Genomic DNA, 16,869 nt, shown 5'->3' with positions numbered 1-16,869 from the left:
GGCTTTGCTTCCACAGAGCTGCTGCCTATGAAATGTGATCTAATGACTGGTAGTGGAATCCTTGCGCTGCAGGTCCTCAAGTACAGCTTTCTCTCCAGCAAATCTTGTGAGAATTTAATTCGTAGGCAGCAGTGTCTAATATGATCTCACTTCAGATATAAAGCTATGGGGCTCAATGCACATGAAGTGCATTGCTGTTTCTTTTAGGAGGGATTCAAGACACAAGTCCAATTTTTTAGGTACTGCTTAGGCACAATTAAAGGCCCAGTTCACCTTTACATAAAAAATAATACATGCATATATTTTTACAGAAAAAAATAAATAATGTGCATTTATTATTTTTTCCTGCAGGAGTCTGGAAAGCATTGTACCCATGATAAGTAGATCACCAGTGCAATGTGGGCCCTTGCAGATATGTTAATGGATTACAAGAGCGATCAGCACCCCCACAGCCTTTTGAAATTACGTTGGAAGATGATGTTTTGTAGTTTATTCATTCACAGCAATCTGTGAGTGAATGACACGGCTGTGTAGGCAGAGTCCAGCACAGCCACACAGTTTAAAAAGTGACAGCAGACGAGGGGAGAAGAAACCCCGTCTGTTGTCGCAGGGAGTGGGGATTGGGGGGCAGGAGCTGCAACATGTTACATATTCCACCCTAAACACTGGTGGAACATGTAACGTGTTCCAAAGGTGAACTTAGCCTTTAACATTTATAGATGTTCCCTATAAAATTATGAATCTACTTTTTGAGTTCAGATCCTTATTGAACCTACCTGGTTAGAGTGCATTGTGAATTCTGTCTCTCAGTGCCAAATGCTGAATTATCTTCTGAATTCTTATGTCTGTGTTTTAAGGTCTACAATGGCAATAGCAGCAATTCAGCTTTACTAAAGAAGCTCTGCGGTCCAGAACTGCCTCCTCCAATACGCTCCACTGCTAGTGACGTGTATGTAAAGCTACGGACAGACAACACTATGTCATATAGTGGATTCTTGGCTACCTATAAGCAGAGTGAGTTTATGTCATGACTGTTCAAATGTTAATTAACATTGTTCTGCTTCTGTTTTTATAAACTTCTGCATTAAATAGCGCAAGAAAGTACTAAATGCAAAGTGCAGTGTCCACAACAACCCATCAAAATTCACTCTACTAAAGTCAGACCAGGATAAGATGAATTCTGACTGGTTGCTATGATTACTACCTATTGCCTGTTTCCTTTATTACATCTTCAGACCAGACCGGTCTTCTGTAGCTATTTAATCTACTGAATATTATATGTACCCCCTTGGTGATGTAAGAGGCTGTTGAAGTCTCTTATGGCCTTGAAGTTGACAACCACTGGTTTAGATCAGTGGCCTTCAGGCTACGGCCCTTTGCTCGTCTTTATCTGGCCCATGGGGCACTATTCCTTACATTGCTATGAGGGGCTATTCCTGCCACTGATACTAACAGCAGGGTGCTGTTTCTCCCATTAATATCAATGACGGGGCAATATTCCTCCAACTAATACCAACTAATATCAATAAAGGGGCACTATTCCTCCCACCAATAAGATCAGTGATTGGATGATATTCTTCCAAACAACACCAATGAATGGGCACTATTCCTCCAACTAATACCAATGATGGGGCATTATTTCTCCAACTAATACCAATAATGGAACATTATTCCTCCAACTAATACCAATAATGGGGTACTATTTCTTCAAATAATACCAATGATGGGGAACTATTCTTCCAACTAGTACCAATAAAGGGGCACTATTTGTCCAAATAATACCAATGGTGGGGCACCATGCCTCCAACTAAAACTACTGGTGGGGCACTATTCCTCCAACTAATACCAATAAGGCTCACCATCCAAAAGCATGGGCATGCCTTCCCTGGTTTGAGGTTGTGGGCCACATCAGAGGGTGGCCTGTGGGCCACAGGGTGAGCACCCCTACCTTAGCTTGTAAACGCCATGAGGACAGGCACTGATATGAATATACATTATGTAAATTGTTGGCGCTGTATAAATGCCTGTAATGAATGAAACGCCAGGTAATCCATTAAATCCAGAGTTAAAATACATACATAGGGGCAGATTCACGTAGATGGGCGTATTTTTGGGCGGGCCTAACGTATTTGATTTACGTTACGCCGCCGCAAGTTTTACAGGCAAGTGCTTTATTCTCAAAGAACTTGCCTGTAAAGTTGCGGTGGCGGTAGCGTAAATCACCCGGCGCAAGCCCACCTAATTCAAATTAGCCGGGTAGGGGGCGTGGTGCATTTAAATTAAGCGCGTTCCCGCGCCGAACGTACTGCGCATGCGCCGTCCGAAGAATATCCCAGGGTGCATTGCTCCAAATGACGTCGCAAGGACGTCATTGGTTTCGACGTGAACGTAAATGGCGTCCTACCACCGATTCACAAAAGTTGCGCAGGCCCTGCGCACGCAAGGTACGGAGTTTCCGTACGGCGACTTTAGCGCAAGGTTGCTCCTGCTATAGCAGGGGCAGCCAATGCTAAAGTATAGCCGCCCTTCCCGCTCGTGAAATTTAAATTTCATGTCGTTTACGTAAGTGATTCGTGAATGGCGCTGGACGCCATTCACGTTCACTTAGAAGCAAATGACGTCCTTGCGACGTCATTTGCCGCAATGCACGTCGGGAAAGTTTCCCGACGGAGCATGCGCTGTTCACTCGGCGCGGGAGCGCGCCTAATTTAAATGATTTCCGCCTCCGGCGGGATCATTTACATTAGGCGCCCTTACGCCGGGCTATTTAGCATAGCGCCCGCGCAATTTACGGAGCTACTGCTCCGTGAATCACGGGCATATCAAAATATTTGCGTGGGCGCAGAGCAAAAATCGTTGCCCTTTGCCCACGCAAATATTGCGCGGATCTACCTGAATCTGGCCCATTAGGTTATCTCTCTCCTCCTTTCAGGAATAATCCATTTCAGAATTTTGAATGTAGAACACCTGATTGGCTTTTAGTGCTGCTTCCCCCTCTTCCAATGTGATTGCTGTCTGGGGTTTGGCTTTGAGCGAGAACCTGTATAAATGTTGTCTTTTATATCATTTAACTTTCAGCTTGCCAGGGAGTCTTGATTAGTAACCGTAATAGTGGCATTCTGGAGAGTCTAAACTATCCAAATACATATCCTTCCGACCAACGCTGCAACTGGACAATACAGACCACAATGGGGAATACCATCAGCTACATGTTCACAACCTTTCAGCTGGAGTCCTTTAACTGCCAATATGATTATATGAAGGTATGATATGTATCTATTGCACAAGTGAAAGTGATACACTACATAACCAATGACATAATATTAGAAGCTTATATTACCTTTGAAAATTAAAGAGACTCCGTCACTTTGCCCTTATAGGAAATTATGGGCAAGGTGGTGGGTTGGGAGGTGCAAATGCATTAATATGTGAAAATCTTTGCTATGAAAAACTTTAGGAAGGCTTTTATGTAAACTGCAGTTCTTTTTTAACAGCATTATTTTTTAATGCTGTGTTTTGTGCGGCTCAGCAAAACTTGATGACTTTAGCACAGCTGCACTCGTTGCTGGATTACTTACCAGTTTAAATTCATTCATCGCCTTTAATTTTTACTATCAAATTTGCAGTTAGTAAATCACCACCACATCTGCTTTATCATCTCTAATGTCTGAGGTTCCTCTAACCTAGTGAAATGGTACAGCATGTGATGCCAATCAGGGGAAACTGACTCATTGTGGTCACCGAAACAGGATGTTATACTACTTGTGCTCATGTGCCTGCTTCAAATTACAGATGTACGTTACTTGGACCTGCAGTGCAATGGGGAAACAATACAAATAATACATGTGTAGTACACTAAAACAGAACACTCTGAAGATGAATTCCATGTATGGATTTTTTTTCTTCATGGTTACAATGGTCTGTCTTGGATCAATGTAACTATAGGGTAGATTTACTAACACTGGTGAACACAGAACCTGGTGCAGCTGTGCATAGTAACCAATCAGCTTCTAACTTCAGCTTGTTCAGTTAGAGGCCATTCACACAGGTCCGACTTTAGATCCGACTTCAAGTCGCCCCAAGTCGCCTCAAGTCGCGCTGCATGAAGAAATCAATGAAAGTGAATGGAGCCATCTTAATGAACACTACTGCAGTCGCTCGGACTTGAAAAAAAAAGGTTCCTGTACTACTTCAATCCGACTTGTACCCATTGATTTCAATGGAAGTCGCCTCCAAGTCGGTTCCCCGTTCACAGTGAGGCAACTTTACAGGAAGTCGCCTCAGTGTGAACCGCAAACCCCTCCCTCCCACAGAGCTGGTATTTGGTATGAATCATGAGGGGGAACTCCACGCCAAATTTTAAATAAAAAACCGGCATAGGTACCCCCTCCAAGAGCATACCAGGCCCTTAGGTCTGGTATGGATTTCAAGGGGAACCCCCTACGCCCCAAAATCCATACCAGACCCTTATCCGAGGACACATCCAGCCGGTCAGGAAAGGGGGTGGGGACAAGCAAGCGCCCCCCCCCCCCTCCTGAACCGTACCAGGCCGCATGCCCTCAACATGGGAGGTAGGTGCTTTGGGGCAGGGGGGCGCCCTGCGGGCCCCCCAAACTCAAAGCACCCTGTCCCCATGTTGATGGGGACAAGGGCCTCTTCCCGACAACCCTGGCCGTTGGTTGTCGGGGTCTGCGAGCGGGGGGCTTATCGGAATCCAGGAGCCCCCTTTATTAAGGGAGCCCCCAGATCCCGGCTCCCCACCCTATGTGAATGAGTATGTGGTACATCGTACGCTTACCCATTCACCTGGAAGGAAAAAAGTGTTAAGAAAAAAAACACACTAGACAGGTTTTTAAAGTAATTTATTAGTCAGCTCCGGGGGTCTTCTTCCGACTTCGGGGGTCTTATTCTGACTTCTCCGCTCTCTTCTCCCGCTCTCCGGTTCTTTCTGCCTTCTGCCGGGCACCGCTATCTTCTTCCAGCTCTTTTACTAGCGGCGGGCCGGTCTTCTGCGTCGTCTTCTTCCCTCTTCTCTTCTTCGATGTTGAATCAACGCCTCCTCCCGCTGTAATGCCGGGTGCGCGGCGCACAACGATTTATATAGGCATCACCCGGTGACCCCGCCCCTTATGTCGTTACCACCCGACGCAATAATGGGACTGTGACGCCATAAGAGGCAGTCAGCACCTCTCATCCAGATGTATCTGGAAGCCATAGTCCTTTCTGAATAATGTGTCCGGATTTCAGGCAGTGCGAAACCTGGATGCATGATTCCAAACTCGAACTGTCTGGGTGAATCCAGAAGAAGCCAGCATCTGTGTTACTATTGTGTCCTTGAGTGACCTAGGGGTTGGCAGGAGGAACCACAGCGCTCAGCAGGGGACCTGCTCTCTGCCACAGTGTCAGATAGCAGTGGCATCCAGAGCTTTTTTTAAATTGAAAATTTTAAGTGTTTGTAAACCTCAATACAGTTCGGACGGGTTTTGGGGGCACATGCAATGTCCATGTCATTGTTTTGGAGGGGGGAGGGGGGTAAGAGAAGAGTATAAGTATTTTTCCACCTTAGTAAAACCAGGGAAACTTCTGTCTTGGACTTCTGCCATTCTTCAGCAAAGCCCAGACATATTATGACCCAAAAGGACATTCTGTTTCTCTTGAATCATTGGTGGATTAACACATCAGAATTATGGGCATGCCAAATTGAGCTTAAATCGCTCTGCCAAAAAAGATAAAAGCAGACGGGAGCTTTCTAAGTACAATGGGGAGGAATTTACTAAAATTGTACCAGACATAAACTGGAACAGCTGTGCATAGCAAGCAATCAGCTTATAGCTTCAACTTGTTCAGTTAAGCTTTGAAAATACAAGATAGAAGCTGATTGGTTGCCAATGTATAGCTTGGCACAATGTAAGCATGCATATCCCATACATAGCTGATGGGCTGCTGGGGAAGCTGGTAATCACTGAAGTTATAGCTTCGATCTTCAGGGTTGTGTGCAAGTGACTTCCCCTCTGCACACTGACCACAGTGGGTCGATTGCTCAACACTGCCGCCATTTATAGGAGTCTTGTATTTTTTTCAATACATACAAGACATTCTCTGATTGGGCGAGGTAGAGACTGTGATGCCATCACCCATCCAATCAGAGCAACTCTCTATGGTAAGTGTGCGGAAGAAAAGCCGCTCACTTGGAACCTGAGTATGATCCAGAAGATCACGGCTATTACTGTAGTAGCGCCGTCCACTACAGTGATCCTCAGCTTCCTCAGCGGCCCATCAGGTATGAGATATGGTTACATGCAATGCCAAGCTGCTGCTAACAAAGCAAACAGAATATCGACATGCATTAAAAAAGGAGATTAACTCCAGAGATAAAACAATAATTCTCCCGCTCTTCAAGACTCTGGTCTGGCCGCACCTGGAGTATGTTGTCCAGTTCTGGGCACCAGTCCTCAGGAAGGATGTACTGGAAATAGAGCGAGTACAGAAAAGGGCAACAAAGCTAATAAAGGGTCTGGAGGATAATAGTTATGAGGAAAGGTTGTGAGCACTGAACTTATTCTCTCTGGAGAAGAGACGATTGAGAGGGGATATGATTTCAACTTACAAATACCGTACTGGTGACCCCACGATAGGGATAAAACTTTTTTGTGGAAGGGAGTTTAACAAGACACATGGCCACTCATTCAAATTCGAAGAAAAGAGGTTTAACCTTAAACTGTGTAGAGGGTTCTTTACTGTAAGAGCGGCAAGGATGTGGAATTCCCTTCCACAGGCGGTGGTCTCAGCGGGGGGCATCAATAGTTTCAAAAAACTATTAGATACGCACCTGAAGGACCACAACATACAGGAATATACAATGTAATACTGACATATAATCACACACATAGGTTGGACTTGATGGACTTGTGTCTTTTTCCAACCTCACCTACTATGTATCTATGAACAAAGCCCAACCATATAGGCACGAAAAACAGAGATTTTACCTGGAGTTCAGCTTTAATTGCTGTATTTACTTACAAGTGCTGAAGCATTCTAGATGGGCAAAGCTCCAGCACTTCCTGGTGGTGACTAGTGATGAACGTGGGCATGTTTGGAGTAGGATCTACACCCACATCAGGAAACTATCACCTGTATGGGCCAATCACCTGAGGCTGGGGTATTCCCCAGCCCACAGCCGCATGCATACAATGGGCATGTTTACTTGCAGCTGCGGGGTGGGGAATACCTTGGCCCTATATGGGTGATAGGTTCTTGGCAGGCTCCTGGCTAGTATCCAAACACACCTGAGATCATCTCTAGTGGTGACATAGTGTATATGCCACCTCTTGCCTTACACGCCTTTCTATTCGCCAGTGAGGCAGCTCATCATTTTGATGGTCCAGTAGGCATAAACTGGCGATAGGATGGAGCGGACAAGCTCCAACACTACCTGGAAGTGTCAGAATTGTGCCCAATCAGAACGGCCCAGCATTCAATCATACAAGTGACAGCTCTGCATACGATGTCATCATAATTAATGAAAGCATAACAATTCTCCAGTCTGTTGCCATATAGTATGTACAGTGCCTTGAAAAAGTATTCATACCCCTTGAAATGCTCCATATTTTGTCATGTTACAACCAAAAACTTAAATGTATTATATTGGGATTTTTAGTGATAGACCAACACTGAATAGCACATAATTGTGATTGGAAGAAAACTGATAAATGATTTTCATTTTTTTTTACAAATAAATATGTGAAAAGTGTGGCGTGCATTTGTATTCAGCCCCCTTTACTCTGATACTCCTAACTAAAATCTGGTGGAACCAATTGCCTTCAGAAGGCACCTAATTAGTAAATAGAGTGCACCTGTGTGTAATTTACTCTCAGTATAAATACAGCTGTTCTGTGAAGCCCTCAGAGGTTTGTGAGAGAACCTTTATGAACAAACAGCATAATGAAGGCCAAGGAACACACCAGACAGGTCAGGGATAAAGTTGTGGGGAAGTTTAAAGCAGGGTTAGGTTAAAAAAAAATATTCCAAGGTTTGAATATCTCCTGGAGCACTGTTCAATCCATCATCCGTAAATGGAATGAGTATGGCACAACTGCAAACCTACCAAGACATGGATGTCCACCTAAACTGACAGTCGGGGCAAGGAGAGCATTCATCAGAGAAGCAGCCAAGAGGCCCATGGTAACTCTGGAGGAGTTGCAGAAATCCACAGCTCAGGTGTGAGAATCTGTCCATAGGACAACTATTTGTCGTGCACTCCACAAATCTGCCCTTTATGGAAGAGTGGCAAGAAGAAAGCCACTGTTGAAAGAAAGCCATAAGAAGTCCTGTTTGCAGCTTGGGAAAAGCCATGTGGGGGACACAGCAAACATGTGGAAGAAGGTGTTCTGGTCAGATGAGACCAAAACTTATCTTTTTGGCCTAAAAGAAAAACGCTATGGGCCAGATCCATGTACCCTGGCGCATATATCCGTCGGGCGTAGCGTATCTCTGATACACTACGCCGCCGTAACTTATTATTTTTTTTTGAATCCTCAAAGAATGCGTACCGTAAGTTACGGCGGCATAGTGTATCTTTGGCGGCGTAAGGGTGCGCCATTCAAATTAATGTGATGGGGGCGTGTTTTATGTAAATACGTCTTGACCCAACGTAAAAAAAAAAAAATTTCAACTGTGCATGCGCCGTCCCAGTGCGCATGCTCGAAATTAAACCGGAACAATGCCATACTTAACATTGGCTGTGCCTCATATAGCAGGGGTAACTATACGCCGGAAAAAGCCGAACGCAAACGACGTAAAAAAATGCGCCGGCCGGACGTACGTTCGTGAATTGGCCGTATCTAGCTAATTTGCATACTCGACGCGGAAATCGACGGAAACGCCACCTAGCGGCCAGCGTAAATATGCACCTTAGATCCGACAGCATACAAAGACGTACGCCAGTCGGAACTAGCACAGCTTCAGGCGTATCTTGTTTTGTGGATACAAAACAAAGATACGCCGGAGCAAACTAGAAGTTACACAGCGTATCAATAGATACGCCAGCGTAACTTCTGTGGATCTGCCCCTATGTGTGATGGAAAATTATCACCACACATCACCCTGAACACACCATCCTCACTGTGAAACATGGTGGTGGCAGCATCATGTTGTGGGAATGCTTTTCTTCATCAGGGAAAGGGAAGCTGGTCAGAGATGATGGAAAGATGGATGGAGCCAAATACAGGAACATTTTAGAAGAAAACCTGTTAGAGTCTGCAAAAGACCTAAGACCGGGTGTAGGTTCACCTTCCAGCAGGACATCGACCCTAAACATACAGCCAGAGTTACAATGGAATGGTTTAGATCAAAGCATATTCATGTGTTAGAATGGCCCAGGCAAAGTCCAGACCTAAATCCAATTGAGAATCTGTGGCAAGTCTTGAAAATTGCTGTTCACCGACGCTCTCCATCTAATCTGACAGAGCTTGAGCTATTTTGCAAAGAAGAATGGGCAAAATATTCACTCTCTAGATGTGCAAAGCTGGTAGAGACACCCCCAAAAAGACTTGCAGCTGTAATTGCAGTGAAAGGGGGTTCTACAAAGTAATGACTCAGGGGGGCTGAATACAAATGCCCCCCACACTTTTCACATATTTATTTGTAAAAAAAAAAATTAAAAACTTTTATCATTTTCCTTCCACTTCACAATTATGTGCCACTTTGTGTTACATAGTAGGTTAGGTTGAAAAAAAGTCCATCAAGTCCAACCTATGTGTGTGGTCTATCACATAAAATCAGAGTAAAATACATTTACGTTTTTGGCTATAACATGACAAAATGTGGGAAATGTCAAGGGGTATGAATACTTTTTCAAGGCACAGTTTGTTATATAGAACTTTATTGCAATCATTTTCTTACCTAAAGTTCTCCAGCAAAGAAAAGGAGAAGATATGCTTTAGAATTAGGATAATTAGTTGTAATTTACAATGCTATTTTTCATTCAGACATGCAAACCCTGACATGAATGAGTCATTTCTTCTCTTTTTTTTTGTTCTAAAGAAAAACTGTCAGCTACCACACCCTGCCAGCTCAGAGCAATGTGACCGCTAGCTGTTGGAAATTTGAAATAAAAGGCCGATTTGTGCTTGAGCATTGGTGAAATCGGGACGGCATGCACAGATAAACTGAAATGCAGGCAGAGAAATGTGATAACGCTCTACAGTAACTGCATCAGCCTTCAGTCTTTATATAATTATGGGAATCCAAATCCAAACACGAATGGCTTGGATTGATTTATGTGCATACATTTACAGTGAATTAGCCAGATTCAGATAGACCGGCTTAATGTATCGCATATACGCTACGCCGCCGTAAGTCAGAGAGGCAAGTGCTGTATTCACAAAGCACTTGCCTCCTAAGTTACGGCGGCGTAGCGTAAATGGGCCGGCCTAAGCGCGCCTAATTCAAAGGTGGAACAGGGGGGCGTGTTTTATGTTAATGACTGGTGACCCAACGTGATTGACGTTTTTTACGAACGGCGCATGCGCCGTTCGTGAAAGAATCCCAGTGCGCATGCATCGGATAGAATGCCTAAGATACGTCGAACACTGCCTACGACGTGACGGAACTTACGCACAGCCCTATTCGCGTACGACTTACGCAAACAACGTAAAAAGATAGGCCTGTTTCGACATCCATACCTTGCATGGGCTGCGCCACCTAGGGAGCAGCTTTACGTTCGTGAATCGGCGTATCTTGCTCATTTGCATATTTTACACTGAAATCGACGGAAGCGCCACCTAGCGGCCAGCGTAAATATGCACGCTAAGATACGACGGCGTAGGAGACTTACGCCGCTCGTATCTTAGACTAATTTAAGCGTATCTGGTTTCCTGAATACGCTTAAATTTACGTGATACCTCACATGTGTGGTTTGAACACCGGTTTCATATGTGGGCGCTACTCATGTATGCGTTCGCTCGGCGGGGTGGGACTGCGTTTCTGGCTCCTAACTTTTTTAGCTGGCTCCTAGACTCCAAGCAAATTTGTCAAGCCCTGGGTAAGCCTATATTCAGGCTTACCTGTAGATACCCAGGATATCTCCTAAACCTGCACAGTTTTGGAGATATCCGCTGTCCCCTGCATGTGCCGATGTCATCGCATGCACACTGGGGAAAACTGAAACAATGGCACCTATGTGCCATTGTTTCAGTCCATGTGCCGTCACTGGCGGCTCCCACGCATGCTCGGGATTGACGTCATCACTGCTCCAGCCAATCACAGCGCCAAAGTCGCGATTCCCAGAAGAAAGCGCCGGGAGAAATGTCGACGGCCGGAGGGGGAGACGTGGACGGCTGAGGGGGGCTTCAATCTGAGGTAAGTAATACATAATGAGCTAGTATGCTATGCATACTAGCTCATTTTGCCTTTGTCTTGCAGGGTTTTATTTTTATTTTTTTAAGGGTTTACTTCTCCTTTAACCTTTGCAGTGCAGGAGAGCCCCATTGTAAGGGCAAGAATCTCGTCAGGAAAAAAACGTTGTTTTCCCTGACGAGATTCTTGGCAAGAATCTCTTGCCGCCCGAGTGTACACACAGACCTTTTCAAAAGAACCACGGTTCTCTTGAAAGGCAAGAACGCGGTGACGTCATTGCGTACGATGAGCATGCGCTCGTCACATTCCATGCCGTCGCCGCCATCTTGCTTCACCCTACCTATGCCGTGGAAGCTACCGTGCATATTTCAAATTCATTTCGAGCATGCGCGGGTTTCCACGGTGACAGGTAGGTATACACACTCTTGGGTTTCTCGTCGGGAAACAGGCCGACAAGAATCTCGATGAGAAAAAAGAGCGCAGGTTCTCTTTTTTTTCTCGTCGAGATTCTGGCCAGATTTCCCGACGAGAAACCTGAAAGCCGTCGTACACACGAATGGGAATCTCGGCAAGAAGCTGTTTTCTTGCTGGTTTTTGCCGAGAAAACCGGTCGTGTGTACGAAGCCTAACTAGATTTTCTTTGCAGTTCACATTAATAGCTGGATTCAGGTAGGGCAGCTTACTTTTGAGGCGGTGTAGCGTATCGCATACACGCTATGCCGCCGTAAGTCAGAGAGGCAAGTGCTGTATTCACAAAGCACTTGCCTCCGAAGTTACGGCGGCGTAGCGTAAATGGGCCGGCGTAAGCGCGCCTAATTCAAATGAGGATGAGGGGGGCATGTTTTATGTAAATTACTCGTGACCCGACGTGATTGACGTTTTTTACGAACGGCGCATGCGCCGTCCGTGGACATATCCCAGTGTGCATTGCTCCAAAGTACGCCGCAAGGACGTATTGGTTTCGACGTGAACATAAATTACGTCCAGCCGACATGTTTGACTTGGGGCCTGTGCTTCCTTACTGATCTATGCCGGGCTGGTGCGCCGGCGCGCCGAGGGAGTATGGTAGATGCTGGGGGGTGCACTTGCCCCTCCCTATTCCTTCACATTTGTCAACGGTAGCACATTGTTAAAGTTTACGGTGACATGTATGCTGGTTCATGATGTATGCATATGAGCTGTGTCTTTATGTATTGTCTCTTGTCTTGTTTGTGTATTGTTTTGAAAACCTTAATAAAAACAATTAAAAAAAAAAAAAAATTACGTCCAGCCCCATTCACGGACGACTTACGCAAACGACGTACATTTTTTAAATTTCGACGCGGGAACGACGGCCATACTTAACATTGACTAGGCCAGCTATTTGTTCGACTAACTTTACGTCGGAAAACGCCTTACGTAAATGGCGTATCTTTACTGCGACGGGCAAGCGTACATTCGTGAATCGGCGTATCTCGCTGATTTACGCATTCTAGGCGTAAATCAGCGTTCACGCCCCTAGCGGCCGGCGGAACTTGACAGCTAAGATACCGTCGTATCTTAGCTAGGTTTAAGTGTATCTCAGTTTGAGAATACACTTAAACATACGACGGCTTAGATTCCGAGTTACGACGGCGTATCTACTGATACGCCGGCGTAACTCTTTGTGAATCTAGCTATAAATGACTAAACAGCTTAGATCAAATTCAGGCTAAATCAATACTGTGTGTGCTTTTAAAGCATATCTATGCACAAACTTTATTAGTTTGACTGTGCGACTAAAAATGATGATGTATATTTCTTGTGCTCTATATGAAAATATGTAAAATTGGATGGTTATAGGTTTTGAAGTGATGCATGTGAGTTCCCCTTTTGGAGGCCTTGCTTCCCACTCACTGCTGCAGAGAGTAGTGTCAGTTTACTGGGAGGTTGCCATGGAGATGGAGATCTGTATATATACCGCACTCACGCGGTCAGGAAATGGTGTCAGATCTGTGCGTTCAGGCTGAAAGTGCGACAATGCTATTTCTGTTTTCTTGGTTGTTGCTAGGAAATAATGGAAAACACCAAAAATATTCTATTCTCAGTCTGACACGTATGCAGTGATTTTATATATGAAAACACATGAATTAATTACAAACATTTGTTTCATTAGTGGTGCATTGCGCGCTTTTAGGACTTGGCAACTGACACACATTAATCGAAAGTAGAATATGAGCACAAATATAACTCAATTCTGATTGGCCTCCAGCTCCACTTTTGTGCGTATTTTTTTTCTGCCCGGGTTAGATGAGTCAGCTACTTAGCAGCAGTTGATAATAAATCATTTGGCACATTGGGTTGATTTACTAAAGGCAAATAGACTTCACACTTTACAAGTGTAGTGGGCATTCGCTCCAGCGCTTAGTAAATGAGGTAAAGCTTTACTTTGCAAATACCCAATCACATGCAAGGAAAAAAAAAATGTTTTACTTGCACGTGATTGGATGATGGAAGTCAGCACAGCTTCCCCCAATTTTCTAAGCTCTGGGGCAAATGCCCTTGCGTAGTGTGACTGCACTTGTAAAGTTCACAATCTATTTTCCTTTAGTAAATCAACCCCATACTGTTATTAGATATGTCCACTGCTGAAATTTATTTTTTTCATTTTTCAGGTCATTCGTTATGATCGAAATTCGTTATTTCAAATTTAAAATCCTAAATTCGATATTGAAGAATATATAGCCTTATGCTCCATTACTAAGCTTCATTTCATGCTGAATAAACACAATTATTAATGTATCTTAAAGCGGAGCTCCACCCTAAAGTTTAAATAAAAATACAAAAATGTGTTTCATCCTGTGCTCTCAATGGAGAGTATTACCATCATGCCCTTTCCTGATTAGAAATGACCGGAAATATCTGCAACAGGGACGCAGATATGAATACAAACCTGACAGAGGATCTAATCCTTCACCACTATTACCAAAACGAAATTCCCCAAATTGGCTAAAGTTGGGCAGCCATTAAATTTACCGTTCTTTCTGCAGCTGTAATTTAGAAAGTATCGGAGCGACAGGGCAACTAGTATTTTCAGGTCAGCAATGCCACTCTCTGATCTGTGCAGGTTTTCACCAATATTTTCCATTTTCTAAAAAAAAAAAGTACTATTAGGTAGATTCAGTAAGAGTTAGGCCGGCTTATCAGTAGATAAGTCGACCTAACTCAGAATCTACGCCGACCTATGTTTAAGTGTATGCTCAAACAGAGATACGCTTAAACATATCTAAGATACGACGGCTTGCGCCGTCCTATCTTAGATTGCAATATTTTGGATGGCCGCTAGGTGGCGCTTCCATTGCGGTCGGCGTAGAATATGTAAATGAGGAGATACGCCGATTCACGAACGTAAGCCCGGCCGCCGCAGTAGTTTTACGCCGTTTCCGTAACGCATTGCAGGCCTAAAGTTATTCCATCTATTAGGTGGAATAACAATGTTAAAGTATGGCCGCCGTTCCCGCCGCGAGATTCGAATTTTTAACGATGTTTGCGTAAGTCGTCCGCGAATCGGGATTTGCGTCGTTTACGTCCACGTCGAAATCAATAGGCCCATGCGGCGTACTTAACCGCAATGCACACTGGGAAATGTAGTCGCCCGGCGCATGCGCAGTGAAAAAAAAACATCAAAAACGTGAGGTCAAGCCTCATTACCATCAAACACGCCCCCCTCCAAGACATTTGAATCCGGCGCCCTTACGCCCGCCCGCTTTAGGCTAGGCCGCCGTATATTAGCAGGCAAGTACATTGAGAATCATGTACTTGCCTAGCTAACTTACGGCGGCGTAGCCTAAATACGCTAAGCTACGCCGCCGTAACTTTGCTCCTATCTACCTGAATCTACCTATATTTGTCTATTGCCAGATTTCAGACCTATTAGTTTGTAAATGATCTCAGTTATGGTGACATTATATCAATCCAAGATTACACCTTTATAAGACAAGAAAAAATGGCCGCTGTTCTATGTTGACGGGTTTACTTTAAACAGAGCATAATGCATAGTTCACCAAGGACTCCTGCTAACAGGTTTATCTTCTCCACAGCTCTATGATGGCCCCAACGAGCAGGCCAGACTCATTGGAACCTACTGCGGAACAAGCCTTCCACCAGGGGGCACCACTAATGGTACAAGCCTTCACGTTGTCTTCCATTCAGATGGATACAGTGGACACCAAGGCTTTCAACTGATGTGGAATGTCAACGGTGAGAAATTTATATTTATATAGGTTACAATATTACACTCTAAATTAATCGTACAAATATTTAAAGCAAGAAAATGTTACTAAAAGTTGTGAGTGCCAAGCAGTTGGTAAGTAGAGATCTGTGGTCGGGCTTGAAAAGGGTTTGACTTATTAATTAGGAAAAGAGTGCAAAATAGTGCAAAATACTGGAACTCATAGCAACCAATCACAATACAACTTTTCTGTCATATATGATTCCACACAAAATAATTTGCAGATCTCCAGCCAAGAATAAGATGAAAACCAATAGTCAGTTGAAATATGAAATAACAAAACCAGATTTTGCTGCAATATTCACCTTCAATCAAGAGATTTTATTTCCCATACAGTTTATTTTTTTCCTGCCACTGGATGTCCACAGTCTGATGACCAGCATCACCCTCGCCACCATTCCTCGGAGCCCAGGTTGCCCTGGACCCACCCCCAGCCTTTGGCTTAAAGGAGTAGTTCTGAGCTCATCTCTTTGCTCTCTCTGCCTATCAGCATGCTTCTTCATCACATGAATTGATTGGCTCCTTGTACTGCTTCTTCCTCTCACACTCCAGCCCTGCTGTACATGGACTGTAAGAGACGGATTCCAGGTCAAATTCAAGTACTTGCACTACCAGCATTTAAAAACAAAAAAAAATGATGATGTGTTTATGATTACTATGGGGCTGCATTAATTTGTATCTTTTATATATGCTTAGAGTTCAGCTTTAAAAGTTTATGTCAAGGCAAAATAAAGTACATCTCTGGTAAACATGTACACTTCCCCACGTTATCTACCCTTGAAGTGGTTGTAAACCTTTACATATATCCAGAGAAGTAAGTGGCCTCAGGTGACACACAGAGCTGAAACAAATCCTCCTACATAAGTTTTACCTGTTTATCCATGGTCTTCTCTTCTCTACATCCGTTCAAAATCCCAAATTTATACAGCTTGTCTGAGCTTCCTGAAGGAGGGGGGCAGGGGAGTTGAAGTTGCACTCAGTGAGGAGAGCTTAGAAATTACCGGAGGGAAGGGACACCCCCCCACCCCTAATGTGCACAAAGCACACAGGAACAGGGCTGAGGCTGTTAATCACATGCTGTGTGCTGGAGCTCCCTCCCTTGCCACCTTTTTGAAGAACCAGGCAACAGACAGAAATAACGCTTAGTGATCTGTACTAAGACAAGTACACACCGTGGTTCGCATCTTTCCTTGAAAATCGCACTCAGACCGTGAAACTTGGAGGGTTTACATCAGAAACACGGACCATTACATGCGGAGTCCCGC

General features: G+C 44.3%; 1 protein-coding gene across 1 annotated transcript in view; it reads left to right on the top strand.

The window, feature by feature from the left end:
* CUBN (cubilin) overlaps positions 1–16,869 on the top strand; it is a 365,663-nt gene that overhangs the window by 143,536 nt on the left and 205,258 nt on the right. The window contains exons 26-28 of the mRNA XM_040352464.1: positions 858–1,014; positions 3,079–3,263; positions 15,414–15,573. Of these exons, the coding sequence (XP_040208398.1) occupies positions 858–1,014; positions 3,079–3,263; positions 15,414–15,573 (502 nt within the window). The remainder of the gene's footprint in view (positions 1–857; positions 1,015–3,078; positions 3,264–15,413; positions 15,574–16,869) is intronic.

The sequence above is a fragment of the Rana temporaria genome, chromosome 5 (assembly GCF_905171775.1).
Source record: "Rana temporaria chromosome 5, aRanTem1.1, whole genome shotgun sequence".
In the NCBI taxonomy this organism is placed as follows: domain Eukaryota; kingdom Metazoa; phylum Chordata; class Amphibia; order Anura; family Ranidae; genus Rana; species Rana temporaria.
Note: the sequence above shows the minus strand (reverse complement) of the source record. Positions and strands in the feature narration are given on the sequence as shown.